This window comes from Pseudochaenichthys georgianus, unplaced genomic scaffold (genome assembly GCF_902827115.2).
Source record: "Pseudochaenichthys georgianus unplaced genomic scaffold, fPseGeo1.2 scaffold_1486_arrow_ctg1, whole genome shotgun sequence".
NCBI classification, from domain to species: Eukaryota; Metazoa; Chordata; class Actinopteri; order Perciformes; family Channichthyidae; genus Pseudochaenichthys; species Pseudochaenichthys georgianus.
In genome coordinates, this window is record NW_027262334.1 from 1 (window position 1) to 14,745 (window position 14,745).

At 43.9% G+C, this 14,745-nt stretch overlaps 1 protein-coding gene across 1 annotated transcript; it reads right to left on the minus strand.

Annotated features, from left to right (window-relative positions):
• Positions 1-6: 6 nt before the first annotated feature.
• kiaa0930 lies at positions 7-14,359 on the minus strand. Its single transcript, XM_034077305.2, has 11 exons — positions 14,083-14,359; positions 13,048-13,349; positions 8,900-9,039; positions 8,081-8,185; positions 6,704-6,781; positions 6,532-6,633; positions 6,048-6,188; positions 5,000-5,188; positions 4,128-4,287; positions 3,447-3,602; positions 7-3,271 (listed from the first exon to the last, which is right to left on the minus strand). Exons 2-11 carry the CDS (start codon positions 13,172-13,174, stop codon positions 3,231-3,233), a joined length of 1,239 nt encoding a protein of 412 aa, XP_033933196.1. The 5' UTR covers positions 13,175-13,349; positions 14,083-14,359; the 3' UTR covers positions 7-3,230.
• Positions 14,360-14,745: the final 386 nt, after the last annotated feature.

Consider the following 14,745-nt stretch of genomic DNA (forward strand, 5'->3'; position numbering starts at 1 on the left):
GACATTGGAACGGTCACTGGAAGACGTAGCATCCTTGAAAGAGTGGCTCTGGAGCATCCTTCCTCGACATGGAGAAACACGCTCTGTCCAACATTGATTTTAAAAACTCGCAATAGAACTACAACTCCCAGAGGACGGCTGCTCTGGAGGACTACAACTCAACTCTTCCCCCACGGGAGACATTAAGAGAAGGATTAATAATAAGAAGAGCCTGATAATTACGTCTGAAAGATAAGTGAATATAACTACACTAACCACACGGCACAATTACACATCCCAAGACCTTTTTAAAAACACATTCTTTATTTTGAGACATGTCTGCATCGGCACTTTCTTCTGATGACGTGTGTTTCAATAGATGAGCAGTGAGCGCTCAGTCGGGCATCGAACCGAGCGACAGGACGGTGAGCGACACATCGACACATCGAGCACCGGCAGAGACGACGCTCTCTGAAAGCGAAGCGTCTCGTTTCAAATGTGTCTCTGAGCTGTTCTTCAGCGCGGCCTACATTCAGAACCACGTTAAGAACACTGAGGGGTGTGTGTGTGTGTGTGTGTGTGTGTGTGTGTGTGTGTGTGTGTGTGTGTGTGTGTGTGTGTGTGTGTGTGTGTGTGTGTCTGTGTGTGCGTCTCTCTCTCTGTGTGTGTGTGTCTCTTTGTGTGTGTGTGTGTGTGTGTGTGTGTGTCTCTCTCTGTGTGTGTGTGTGTCTCTTTGTGTGTGTGTGTGTGTCTGTGTGTGTGTGTGTGTGTGTGTGTCTCTCTCTGTGTGTGTGTGTGTGTCTCTCTGTGTGTGTGTGTGTGTGTCTCTCTGTGTGTGTGTGTGTGTGTCCCTCTCTCTCTGTGTGTGTGTGTTTGTCTCGCTCAGTGTGTCTCAGTGTGTGTGTGTGTCTCTCTCTCTGTGTGTGTGTGTGTGTGTGTGTGTCTCTCTCTCTGTGTGTGTGTGTGTGTGTGTGTGTGTGTGTGTCTCTCAGTGTGTGTGTGTGTGTCTCTCTCTCTCTGTGTGTGTGTGTGTGTGTGTGTCTCTGTGTGTGTGTGTGTGTGTGTGTCTCTCTCTCTCTGTGTGTGTCTCAGTGTGTGTGTGTGTGTGTGTGTGTGTGTGTGTGTGTGTGTGTGTGTCTCTGTGTGTGTGTGTGTGTCTCTCTCTCTCTGTGTGTGTCTCAGTGTGTGTGTGTGTGTCGAGGTAATTAAAGTCATCTCTATAATGTAACCTCCACTGGTTCTGGCGTCTCCACACATCGTCCTGTTTGTGGAAGTCTCTCAGATTTGAGGCGTCAAGAGGAGGAAACATCCGGAAGCTTTCATTCCTTTCTCTCGTCTCCTCCGGCTCCTTGGATCTGGGTTTCAGGCAAAGTCCAAATGTAACGCTGAGTCTCAGATTAAAGGTTAATAAAAATAATACAGTGTCAGGACATCGGTACCACGTCCACACGGCGTGAAGCTGGCCGACCAATCACACGAATCTCCAGCCCCGGACACACAAGCACGCGGTCTGATTGGCTAGAGCTCGTACTGGTATGGTCTGATTGGCTGGCGTTTCCGTCGACGCTTGAAAAGCTGAACTTTTCTCAACGTTCGAAGGGAGCGACGGACCCACAATGCAGTTCGGCAAAGCGTGACGTCTCCCCATTCAAAGCGAGGGGGAGGCGTCAGAGGGAAGATTTGGGGGAAATTGAAGTCCGAAATGTTGAGTCGATTATTTAGCGGAGCGAAACAGACAGTTTGGACAAAGGATTGAACTTCACCTTTAACGTATTATATTTTTATAGAATTGATCCGTCAGTTGAAGTCGCAAAGAAAATATTTAATACTTTTAGAGTCAAGTCTTTTTTCTGTCTCTTCAGAATAAAATCATTTTCAAGTGAAATCCCCCGTTTGTTGTATTTAATGGTTTCATCCTTTAACACATGTACACACTATTTGCTGGTTGTGCTTCTTCGTTGGTATTTCAGCACTTTTCTACCTAAATAATGACATTTAAATCTAAATATTCTGTTTTATAGACAGATTTCCTTCGTGAGTCTCTGAGAATATACGTGTTAGTTAAGTGCGTAAATAATAATAAATATAAATATGAACCCTTCCACGGGAACTCCCTCGACGTCCCGTCGTTGCAGATTTATATAAAAACAAAGAAGGATCTGGAGTGGAGGCGTCTGCGTGAGAAAAGCAGCGGTTATTATTTACAGAAACACACGATCTCCACTTCCTGTCCAGAGTTCAGCCAATCCCTCCGCTTCCTGAGGTCATGTGACGCAGCAGGAGATAAAGAAGTAGAAGAAGAAGAAGAGGCACTTCCTGAATGGCTGGTAGTTCTCCTGGTGAAGCAGGGGTGTTTGGTTATTGTAGTTCTTTTGTGAGTTGTAGTCCTCCGGGCGAAGCAGGGCTCTGGTAGTTCTGTTTTTTTTAAGGATTTGTAGTTTCCTGGAAGTCGGTAGCAGTCCTCTGGGAATTGGTTGTAGTTCTCTGGGAGTTGTAGTTCTATTGGTGTTGGTTGTAGTTCTCTCGGAACTGTAATACTTTGGAAGTTGTAGTTTCTCTGGGAGTTGTAGTTCTCTCAGGAAATCAGGTTTTGGAAGTTGTAGTTCTCTGGGATTCTTAATTTCTGTGGGGTTGCAGTCCTCTGGGAGTTGTAGTTCTATTGGAGCTGTAGTTCTCTGGGAGTTGTAGTTCTCTGGGAGTTGTAGTTCTATTGGTGTTGGTTGTAATATTCTGCGAACTGTAGTCCTTTGGAAGTTGTTGTTTCTCTGGGAGCTGTAGTTCTATTGGAGCTGTAGGTCTCTGGGAGCTGTAGTTCTCTGGGAGTTGTAGTTCTCTGGGAGCTGTAGTTCTCTGGGAGCTGTAGTTCTCTGGGAACTGTAGTTCTCTGGGAACTGTAGTTCTCTGGGAGCTGTAGTTCTCTGGGAACTGTAGTTCTCTGGGAACTGTAGTTCTCTGGGAACTGTAGTTCTCTGGGAACTGTAGTTCTCTGGGAACTGTAGTTCTCTGGGAGCTGTAGTTCTATTGGAGCTGTAGGTCTCTGGGAGCTGTAGTTCTCTGGGAGTTGTAGTTCTCTGGGAGCTGTAGTTCTCTGGGAGCTGTAGTTCTCTGGGAACTGTAGTTCTCTGGGAACTGTAGTTCTCTGGGAGCTGTAGTTCTCTGGGAGCTGTAGTTCTCTGGGAGCTGTAGGTCTCTGGGAGTTGTAGTTCTCTGCTGCAGGAGGCACTTGGTGGAGACGAGGCTCTGAGGAGCTGCTATGTCATCAGGATCGGCTTCTGACGAACCTCCAGGATATCTGAGGGGATCAAATCAAACGGGTAGACATTTATAACCACTCCTACAAAGGGTGTGTGTGTGTGTGTGTGTGTGTGTGTGTGTGTGTGTGTGTGTGTGTGTGTGTGTGTGTGTGTGTGTGTGTGTGTGTGTGTGTGTGTGTGTGTGTGTGTGTGTGTGTGTGTGTGTGTGTGTACCTGCTGTGATGCGGTGCAGTGGCAGGGTAACGTAGGTCAGGTGGGAGAACAACAGGAAGTAGTCATCGGTTCGGTTCAGTTTGAGCCAGGATCCGACCAATGAGCGGCCGGTACCGGAGAGAGAGCGGGAGCGCAGGTTAGAGGTGGCGTGCAGCTCTGAAATACATATATAATTATAATTATTCATGTTTATATTAACAATAATCTTTACTAATTAAAGCTGGAAACAAATCCTGACAATAGTTACTACTTCCTGTTTTGTGTGTACAGCCTTTTCGAATGAATACTTTTTGTCATGACTTTTCTATTGACTCCTTCAAAATAAAAGCACACAATTCAGCATCTTCTCAGGCAAGCTTCAAAAATAAAACCGGAAATGTGCCTTTTTCTAAAGAATCCTTCAAAATAAAAGCAGAAATCAGCCTCTTTCCATTGAATACTACAAAATAAAAGCACAAAATGTAACCTTTTTCTAATGAATCCTTCAAAATAAAAGCAGAAATCAGCCTCTTTCCATTGAATACTACAAAATAAAAGCACAAAATGTAACCTTTTTCTAAAGAATCCTTCAAAATAAAAGCAGAAATCAGCCTCTTTCCATTGAATACTACAAAATAAAAGCACAAAATGTAACCTTTTTCTAATGAATCCTTCAAAATAAAGTTGTGTGTGTGTGTGTACCCTCGTCCTCCTCCTCCCTGAAGAACTCTTCGCTGTCATTGGCCGAGTGACTCTTCTTCATCTCCGCGCAGCGACTCCTCGGGATCTTCCTCCTCAGAGAGGGGGAGAAGAAAGAGGGGCGTGTCCTCTCGGGGGTGGGGGGGGTGCTGAACGACGTCACCTGACCACAACACACACACACACACACATTACTTAAAATACACATTATCACAACAGTCAGAGGTTATCAGATTACTAATGAATGCCCAGCTCTGTTGTGATTGGTCACCAGCTCAGAGATGTCCCGCCCCTTAGCCTATATCATAATATTGAGTTTCACATTTCTTCAAAATAAAATTAGGAATTCATTCTTTCCAATGGCTCCTACAAAATAAAAGCAGAAACCCTCCACTTTCTAAGGAACCCTTCAAAATAAAAGCAGAAATCAGCCTTTTTTTCTAAGGAATCCTTCAAAATAAAAGCAGAAATCAGCCTTTTTTTCTAAGGAATCCTTCAAAATAAAAGCAGAAATCAGCCTTTTTTTCTAAGGAATCCTTCAAAATAAAAGTAGTGTGTGTCTAGTTTTTTTTTTTTCGTACTTAAACTACATTTTGTGATAACCCTGACATACTTATACTTCAGTGAGCGCTCGAGTACTTCCTCCAACTCAAACTGAGAGTACGGACTTGTTCCTTTTACCCGTCTCCTAAAGTCTGTCCTCAGTCTGGAAAGAAGTCTCTCAGCATTTATTATTCATCTCGACCTCATTTCAGTTTTCGCTCTGAGCTCAAATGAAACGTCGAGTCTATTCTTCTGTTTCCAGACGGACGCAGACAAACAGGAAGTGAAACCTGCGTTAATAACTGTACATTAGGTGTGTTTGTTTCCCTCACCCTCTCGTGCAGCGGGGACACCTGGTCCTCCTCTGTGCCGCAGGGCGACGTGTCCCCGGTTGGGACTCGGCTGACGGCCATCTCTGCGTGACCTTTGCCCTGCGGACCCTTCATCCTCACAAACTCCATGTTGTTGTATTTATAGAAACCGAACGACATGCGCTGAGCCATCTTCGCCGCCACGCTCACCTGCACACACACACAGGTAAACTGCACGTTAGCCTGTTAGCACGTTAGCTCACCTGCACACACACACAGGTAAACAGCACGTTAGCCTGTTAGCACGTTAGCTCACCTGCAGACACACACAGGTGATATAAATATTAAAACAGATGTTATATTATTTTTATTTCATCTTATTAGTTTATTGTTCAGCAGAAAATCTGTTAGCACGTAAGCCTGTTAGCCTGTTAGCACGTGAGCTCACCTGCAGACACACAGGGGGGGCGGGTTTATTTACACACACAGGTCTTACAAATATAAAACAGATTCTATTCAGTTTTATTATTGGAATTATTTTTCCCTCCATATCTTTGTGTTCAAAATGAAAGCAAAACTGTTAGCTCCTTAGCCTGTTAGCACGTTAGCTCCTTAGCCTGTTAGCCCGTTAGCTCCTTAGCACGTTAGCTCCTTAGCCTGTTAGCACGTTAGCTCCTTAGCCTGTTAGCACGTTAGCTCCTTAGCCTGTTAGCACGTTAGCTCCTTAGCACGTTAGCTCCTTAGCACGTTAGCTCCTTAGCCTGTTAGCTCCTTAGCCCGTTAGCTCCTTAGCCTGTTAGTACGTTAGCTCCTTAGCCTGTTAGCCCGTTAGCTCCTTAGCCTGTTAGTACGTTAGCTCCTTAGCCTGTTAGCTCCTTAGCCTGTTAGCCCGTTAGCTCCTTAGCCTGTTAGCCCGTTAGCTCCTTAGCCTGTTAGCCAGTTAGCTCCTTAGCCTGTTAGCCAGTTAGCTCCTTAGCCTGTTAGCCCGTTAGCTCCTTAGCCTGTTAGCCAGTTAGCTCCTTAGCCTGTTAGCCAGTTAGCTCCTTAGCCTGTTAGCACGTTAGCTCACCCGGTTGTCGTAGACCTTCTTCAGCGCCTCGTATCGGATGGAGCCCTGGAAGATGACTCCCTGGAAGGTGTTGCTCTTATCGCTCGCAACCAGCTCCACACACACCATCTCCCCCTCGCCCACCGTCATGTCGCTGAACACCTGCACACACACACACACACACACACACACACACACACACACACAATTATACATTATTTCAAATTACTTAATTTCACTTTTCCCCAAATGTTATTTTTTTTTTTCACCATTTTTCTTTTTATGTTCAACAATTTCTTTTTTTCAAATTGTCGTTTATTTTCCTCCAATAATTTTTTCAGATTTTCTAAATTTCCCTTTTTTTCAAAACTTCATTTTTTCTCATGATTTGAATTCTTCCGAGATTTTCACTTTTTTCTCAGAATTGAATTTATTTGTCAGACTGGGGAAATATACTAAAACACTAACAACCACCTGAACAGAATGTAATATAACTCGTGGTCACCTCCTCGAAGTTGTCGATCATGAAGAAGATGTTGGGGTAGCTCATCTTGGACTCCTCTCCTTTGCTGTCCATGGCGTGTTTGCTGGGAGACGCAAACACCTCCTGAGCAGAAACATCATGTTATACTAACGAGTGAATAAAGAGCGAGAGAGGTCGTTCTTCAAGTTCATACCTGGCATTTCTTCTTGTGGATGTGGATGTCTCCGGCGTCTGAGCGCGTGCAGACCGCACACGTCACCACGTAGTCCAACTGTAAACATTATCATAAAATCAGTGTCCGAATATCGCTACATAATATGTAAAAAAATGTCTTACTTTTGTTCACTTTCTATCTGGCTTCTGCTTTTTGTAACTTAAAAAAAGTTATATTTTAAAGAATCCAAAAATGACTATAATTTGTAACTTCCTGAGACGATGAAGCAGCGTTTCCGCCAGGGGGCGTCTTGCCGTCATGTGACTGAACTCGAGCCGAGGGCGTCCAAAAAAAGTAATAATTCGAGAGACGATCGCTTGAAATGAGGAAAAGGAAAAAGGCCGTCCCGCTGTTGGAGGGCAACGGGTGTTGAAGATCGTTTCCCCGACATCGGCGGTCCGGAACGTGCACCATTTGGACGCAATGGGCGGGGGGGGGGGGGGGAGCACCCGCGTGAGCTGCGAGCGCCGGAGCCTCGCAGCGGCGAAACTGAGGCTCCGCGGTGACAGGAAGAGCCGTTTGGGAAACAGCCGAATGATCCGGCTCACTGACGTAAAGAGACCGTGTCTATAACGGCCCGTCCACACGACGGCTTCCACAACTTCAAAGCGGTTTCCAACGCGTCTGCCCCTTCACTTTCAATGGGGTGACGTCACGTTGCCTCGCTTTTCGCCGAACTGAATTGTGGGTAGCAGAGCGGTCCGTCTCCGCCGTCTCCGGCGACAGAACGCCGGAGACGCCGGAGTAGCCTCGCCAGCCAATCAAATCCCGTTTCTGAAAATCTGACAGCTGAAGCCGTAGCCAATCAAACCGCGTCTAAGCTGGGAGAGCTATCCCGCCGTTCATTTCCATATTTAAAAAAAAGTCGGAGGAGAAACTAACTATCGCCGTAGCAACCACCCGGTTTTGTATGACCAGACCCTCTTCACCTACCGGGACACAAACCGGAGGAGCCAGCATGGAGGGAGGTGCAGAGGCAGTGGGGGGAAACTGGTAGGGTTTCGCCTGTTTGGGGAGTTTATATATATATATATATATATATATATTGCTCCCATACAATCCCCGGGGGTTTTGCTTTGTATGTCGGGGGCGGGAGATTCATGTGATTGGTTGTTGGTCGAGCTCCAGACACGCCCAGCTCCACGCTCTTTCTGAAGCTGTCGTGCGGACGCTCCGTGAGGGAAAGAAATCCCATCAATATTTATTTATTTAATATTTCCTCCGTCTTTTTATACGTTTATAGACACGTTTAAATGGTACTTATTATTCTAACTAGTTATTTGTATCGTTAGATCTCTGAAGGAAGCACTTTAATGTCGTCATGGTAACGGTGTGTGAAACGTTAACCAATGTGACCTTCTGCAGGATGAGGTTCAGGTACACGCTCTCCTCCCAGTCGATGTCGGGGTCTCCGAGGCCCGGAAGCTTCTTCGAGTCCCTCCTGTACACCTCCACCTCCACCTGAAACACACACACACACACACACACACACACACACACACACACACACACACACACACACACACACACACACACACACACACACACACACACACACACACACACACACACACACACACACACACACACACACACACACACACACACACACACACACACAGTCATGTCTGTCTCCTCCTCCTCCTCCTCCTCCTCCTCCTCTTCTCTCCATAATTAAACGTCTCTCTGTCTGGACTCTAGGTATATTATGGTCTGTATTCTCTGTCACGCTGCCCCCTCAGGCCCCGGTTGCCACGGTTGCACACCATTGTTCTGGATCCAGGTTGAGATAAAAGCATCATTATAACGTGTGTGTGTGTGTGTGTGTGTGTGTGTGTGTGTGTGTGTGTATGTGTGTGTGTCTAGACAGAGAGGGTAATCTTTAAAAAAAAAAAACATAAATCCAATTTATAGGTTTTTATTCAATATTTATGTTTTTAATCAGCATTTTAAAAACTCCATTTCCCAGAAGCCCTCAAATCCCCGCTGGTTCAAAGGTCAAATGGGGCTGTGTTCTTATTTAATGTTTTAAAACTCTGTTCTGATTGGTTTATATATACGCGTGGCACCGTAACCCAATCATCAAACAGCTGCAGGTTTCCACGAACTGACCGACCAATGAAATCTCTCCCTGCAGCTCGTTATAGATCACATGTTATCGATGGATCAGCTGACCTTCTTTCCGTCGCTCAGGTCGGCGCCCAGCTTCCGGCGGACGTAGAACAGCATGTCGTCCTTCAGAGGAGCGAACTTCTCCATGAAATACGTGGAGAACATCCAGGTCCAGAACACGATGCGGTCGTCCTTAAAACAGCCTGCGGGGACACATCATCAAATATAATAAAATATTATAAAATATATCATATAATATATAATATAATAAAATATATATAATATAATAAAAATAATATATAATAAAATATAATACATATAAAATAAAAAATATATATAATACATATATATATATATATATATATATATAATAATAAAATAATATATAATAAAATAATATATAATAAAATATATATAATATAATAAAATATTTAATAAATAAATATATAATATAATAAAATATACAATAATATATAATAAAATATATAATAAAATAAAATATATAATAAAATATATAATATATAATAAAATATATATAATATAATAAAATATTTAATAAAATATATAATAAATAAATATATAATAAAATAATTATATAATAAAATATAATACATATATAATAAATATATCATAATAAAATATAATATTAAATAACCTGTAAAAACATAAAAATGTATAATACTAAATAATAAAACTACCTGCATGGAAACACAAGAAATATAAAATGATAATAAATATTAAACCTGAATAAAACACAATAACAATTTACGTTTATATTAAATACCAGAACACCCTACAAATGCATAATAAAATAAATCTGATATTAAAATGAATTGAACTAAAGCTTTTCATAACATTATATTAACCACTTAATTCGGTAATTAAATTATGTAATCCTTCATTTATTTATATTGTATCAGTTTTATTAGTCTAGCTCTTTAACTAATTGTATAGCCTTTTCAAAGTATTATTTATTTAAAGATGTAGTCATTTATTTATTGTATTATTATTTATATATATTTTAATGTCTTTATCTTCAAAGTATTCAGTAAAGTGTTTCGGCAGCGAGATGAATGGAAACCATTTCACGGGAACACATTGCATTATGGGTAATCTAATTGCATGTGTCTGTGAGGCTTAACGAGGTTTGCTTTGATCCGCTTTAGTTTAATTTCATTGAAAACACCAGAGCAGGAGAAGGGCAACGTGTGGGGGGGCTTTTATTCTGAAAGGGTGCCATCAGCACTTCCTGTTCAGGTGGTTCACCGAGGATTCAACATTAAAATGCAAACTAATAATAATAATAATTAAATGAAAACTGGGTATTTTTTAAAGAATAAAAGTGTAATTATATCCTATTTAATATTAAAAATAAATGTGGTTAATAAATGGTTAAAATAAATAAATATGTAATAAATAAAAACGTAATAAATGAATATAACATACAGATATAAATTAATTAAAAAGGCCTAATTAAAAGATAAATAGATAATTAATTAAATACATGTAAATTAAAAGATAAAATAAATAAATATGAAATAAAGTGAAACATTTAAGATACACAAATCAAACGAAAGACAATAGACATGTAACGAATCAGAAAGACGTTAATAAAACAGCTGTAATGAATAAATGATACTCGATCTAAAAATAGAGACACGTCCAATCAGACGGGCAAAAAAGTCTGACAGTGAGTCACCATGCAGACACTGAAGAGAAAGAGAGAGTGCCTGTGTGTGTGTGTGTGTGTGTGTGTGTGTGTGTGTGTGTGTGTGCCTGTGTATGTGTCTGCCTGTGTGTGAGTGTGTGTGTGTGTGTGTGTGTGTGTGTCTGCAGGAGAATACAGATCTAAATAAAAAGAGATGTAACTTCCTGTTTGAGGAAAGTGGCTCCGGGCCGTCATGATGACACGTTGGTGTTTCGGTCACATGATCAATTTTTTTAAATAATACTTATATCAGGAGCTGTTTCCGTGTCACTGCAGACGTTCAGCATGTCTGACCGGAGCAAGCTGCATGTCTGACCGGAGCATGCTGCATGTCTGATCGGAGCATGCTGCATGTCTGACCGGAGCATGCAGCATGTCTGATCGGAGCATGCTGCATGTCTGACCGGAGCATGCTGCATGTCTGATAGGAGCATGCTGCATGTCTGATCGGAGCATGCTGCATGTCTGACCGGAGCATGCTGCATGTCTGACCGGAGCATGCTGCATGTCTGACCGGAGCATGCTGCATGTCTGATCGGAGCATGCTGCATGTCTGACCGGAGCATGCTGCATGCCTGACCGGAGCATGCTGCATGCCTGACCGGAGCATGCTGCATGTCTGACAGCATGCTGCATGTCTGACCGGAGCATGCTGCATGTCTGATAGGAGCATGCTGCATGTCTGACCGGAGCATGCTGCATGTCTGACCGGAGCATGCTGCATGTCTGACCGGAGCATGCTGCATGTCTGATAGGAGCATGCTGCATGTCTGACCGGAGCATGCTGCATGTCTGACCGGAGCATGCTGCATGTCTGATAGGAGCATGCTGCATGTCTGACCGGAGCATGCTGCATGTCTGACCGGAGCATGCTGCATGTCTGACCGGAGCATGCTGCATGTCTGACAGGAGCATGCTGCATGTCTGACAGGAGCATGCTGCATGTCTGATAGGAGCATGCTGCATGTCTGACCGGAGCATGCTGCATGTCTGACCGGAGCATGCTGCATGTCTGACCGGAGCATGCTGCATGTCTGATAGGAGCATGCTGCATGTCTGACCGGAGCATGCTGCATGTCTGACAGGAGCATGCTGCATGTCTGACAGGAGCATGCTGCATGTCTGATAGGAGCATGCTGCATGTCTGATAGGAGCATGCTGCATGTCTGACAGGAGCATGCTGCATGTCTGACAGGAGCATGCTGCATGTCTGACAGGAGCATGCTGCATGTCTGACAGGAGCATGCTGCATGTCTGACAGGAGCATGCTGCATGTCTGATAGGAGCATGCTGCATGTCTGACAGGAGCATGCTGCATGTCTGATAGGAGCATGCTGCATGTCTGATAGGAGCATGCTGCATGTCTGACCGGAGCATGCTGCATGTCTGACCGGAGCATGCTGCATGTCTGATCGGAGCATGCTGCATGTCTGACAGGATGCTGCATGTCTGACAGCATGCTGCATGTCTGATCGGAGCATGCTGCATGTCTGACCGGAGCATGATGCATGTCTGACCGGAGCATGCTGCATGTCTGACAGGAGCATGCTGCATGTCTGACAGGAGCATGCTGCATGTCTGACAGGATGCTGCATGTCTGACCGGAGCATGCTGCATGTCTGACCGGAGCATGCTGCATGTCTGACCGGAGCATGCTGCATGTCTGACAGGAGCATGCTGCATGTCTGACAGGAGCATGCTGCATGTCTGACAGGAGCATGCTGCATGTCTGACAGCATGCTGCATGTCTGATCGGAGCATGCTGCATGTCTGACCGGAGCATGATGCATGTCTGACAGGATGCTGCATGTCTGACCGGAGCATGCTGCATGTCTGATCGGAGCATGCTGCATGTCTGACCGGAGCATGCTGCATGTCTGACCGGAGCATGCTGCATGTCTGACAGGAGCATGCTGCATGTCTGACAGGAGCATGCTGCATGTCTGACAGGAGCATGCTGCATGTCTGACAGCATGCTGCATGTCTGACAGCATGCTGCGTGTCTGACCGGAGCATGCTGCATGTCTGACAGCATGCTGCGTGTCTGACCGGAGCATGCTGCATGTCTGAGTGTTCTTTAGGTGTCTTCTGTTACAGGCCGTGGTGCTTTGAAGTCTCTCTCTTGTGACGTGTCTCTTCGCTCGACCAATCAGCCGTACCCTCAGACACATCTGCTCACTGGCTGCCTCTCCTCTGGATCCTCTCATGCATGTGTGAATATAACCTGTGTATTTGTACAACAAAAAGTGCATGTGTGCACGAGTATAACTGTATTCGATGACCCGTATCATGAGGCATGTGTATAAAAAACAGAGTGGAAAACTGGATTTCCCTCTCGGGACCCCCTATAGCCGGTATGTAACCCTTAACAGACCCCCTCTCTAAAGCCTTCCTCTCCCCGGTGTATTAGACCCTCTCTCCCGGTATATAAACCTTAACAGAGCCTCTTTCCCCGGTGTCAACGCCCCCCTTTCAGACCCTCTCTCCCGGGTATATTCCTCACCCAGGCCGCTGATCTCCTGCCGGCCGCTGATCCGGACCCTCTCCTCCGCGATGGCCTTCAGCATCTCCAGCAGAGACCCGTCTCCCTCCGCCTGATCCTCGGAACTCAACCCGGGGAAGGACGCCATCTCCGGGCGGCTGGGACCATGAGGATCCCCCGGTTCCTCCGCAGGTGTTTCCCGGGGAGAGGGGAGCTGTGTAGCCGCTGACAGGAGCTGAAAGTCGTGCTTTTTTGAAGGAGAGGAGAGAGACTGTGGAGCTTCTGATGGAAACACCCCTCACACTTCCGGTAACAACACGAGGCTTTTAAAGGGACAGAAACAGCGGTGTTACAGGGAGGGAAGTCACCTGGATTCTTTAGTGCCAGGAAGTACAGGGTAATAACTAAATAATAATAACTACAATAACATATTTAGTAAATAATCATATTTATTTTTCAACCATAAAAAAAAAATGGCATGGCATTTTTTTATTATATTTTAAATGTAAATAAAGAACGCAAGTTAATTAATGGATTACATTAAGTTATTTAACAATGTTTCTGTGAAGATAAAGTAGTAAAACTCTCCCTTAGTATATGTACAACAACACAATGGGAGCTTTAATATCATAAATGCAGGTGTAAACACAAGTCTGGGTGATTTAACTACATTAAAAAATATACTTAAACGTTTTTAAAGGTTAAATATAAAGGATTAGATTATTTGTATTTGTCATTTGATGATATACCGAGGTATAATACAGAAAAATAAGAAGTAGAATCCGGGTCCGCTGTCCTCCGGTGCTCGGCGGGTCTTAAATCAAGCGCACCCGTGTTATCATTGCTGTTAGTCGGTAAGAGGAAGCCGGATAGTCCCCGCCCGGCTGGCTTGTCTGACTCAAAAACTAACTACAGCTAAGGCTTACATTAGGTCAAATGTAGGCTTTTAAACCAACTTGTAATACTTTAAAATACCGGATTAAATAACAGAATCTATCAGAAGAGTTTCGGTGCCTCGTTGGAGAAATTAAACAGTTATTTAAGATGTTTTATTACCTGTCTGCTGCTTTAATCTCGGTCATTTTACGTCCGTTGGAACAACTGTGCTAATGTTGTGACTGGCGTAATGACGTCAGGTTAACGTCAACGGCTCTTATGTTTTAACCGTCTCTAAATACTTATAATTACAAACTAAACGGTGACAAAAAACGTCTGTGTTTCCCCATCAGGTCACATGATTTAGCGGGTGACACATAGAGGTGACAGCATTCTTCGTCACACCGGTGTTACACCACTCTAAACTCCGCCCGCCTGAAAGGGAACCTCTTCGTCTGTTAAACAAACGCACCCTTTGTTTTAAGACAAAAGATGACGTCATTGTCTCATGATCTCCCGACCGTGGAAACAATATGGATTTAAAGAGACCTTATTGTATTTTATTTAATCATCTGATTTAAGTTTAGGTCAAATATATCAAATAAAGTCAACATTTGGTATAAAATAATAAAAAAAAATACATATATTATATAAGTAAATAACATTGGACTCCTTTGTTTACTTTCGGAACATGGTGACATCACTATGCAACACCTGCACTCCTATTGGCTAGTGCTTCAACACATTGAACGTGATAGGCTAAAGGGGCGGGACATCTCCGAGTAGGCTGACCAATCACAACAGAGCTAACCAATCAGAGCAGAATGAGGTCCAATAAAAACA

Excerpts from the sequence above, each read along its gene's own strand:
- kiaa0930 (XM_034077305.2), bottom strand. The coding sequence starts at position 13,174 with ATGGCGTCCTTCCCCGGGTTGAGTTCCGAGGATCAGGCGGAGGGAGAC. Across the intron at positions 3,603-4,127 it reads CAGGGAGGAGGAGGACGAGG|AGCTGCACGCCACCTCTAAC; the intron begins GTACACACACAC and ends TATGTATTTCAG. Across the intron at positions 3,272-3,446 it reads ACTGCACCGCATCACAGCAG|ATATCCTGGAGGTTCGTCAG; the intron begins GTACACACACAC and ends TGATCCCCTCAG.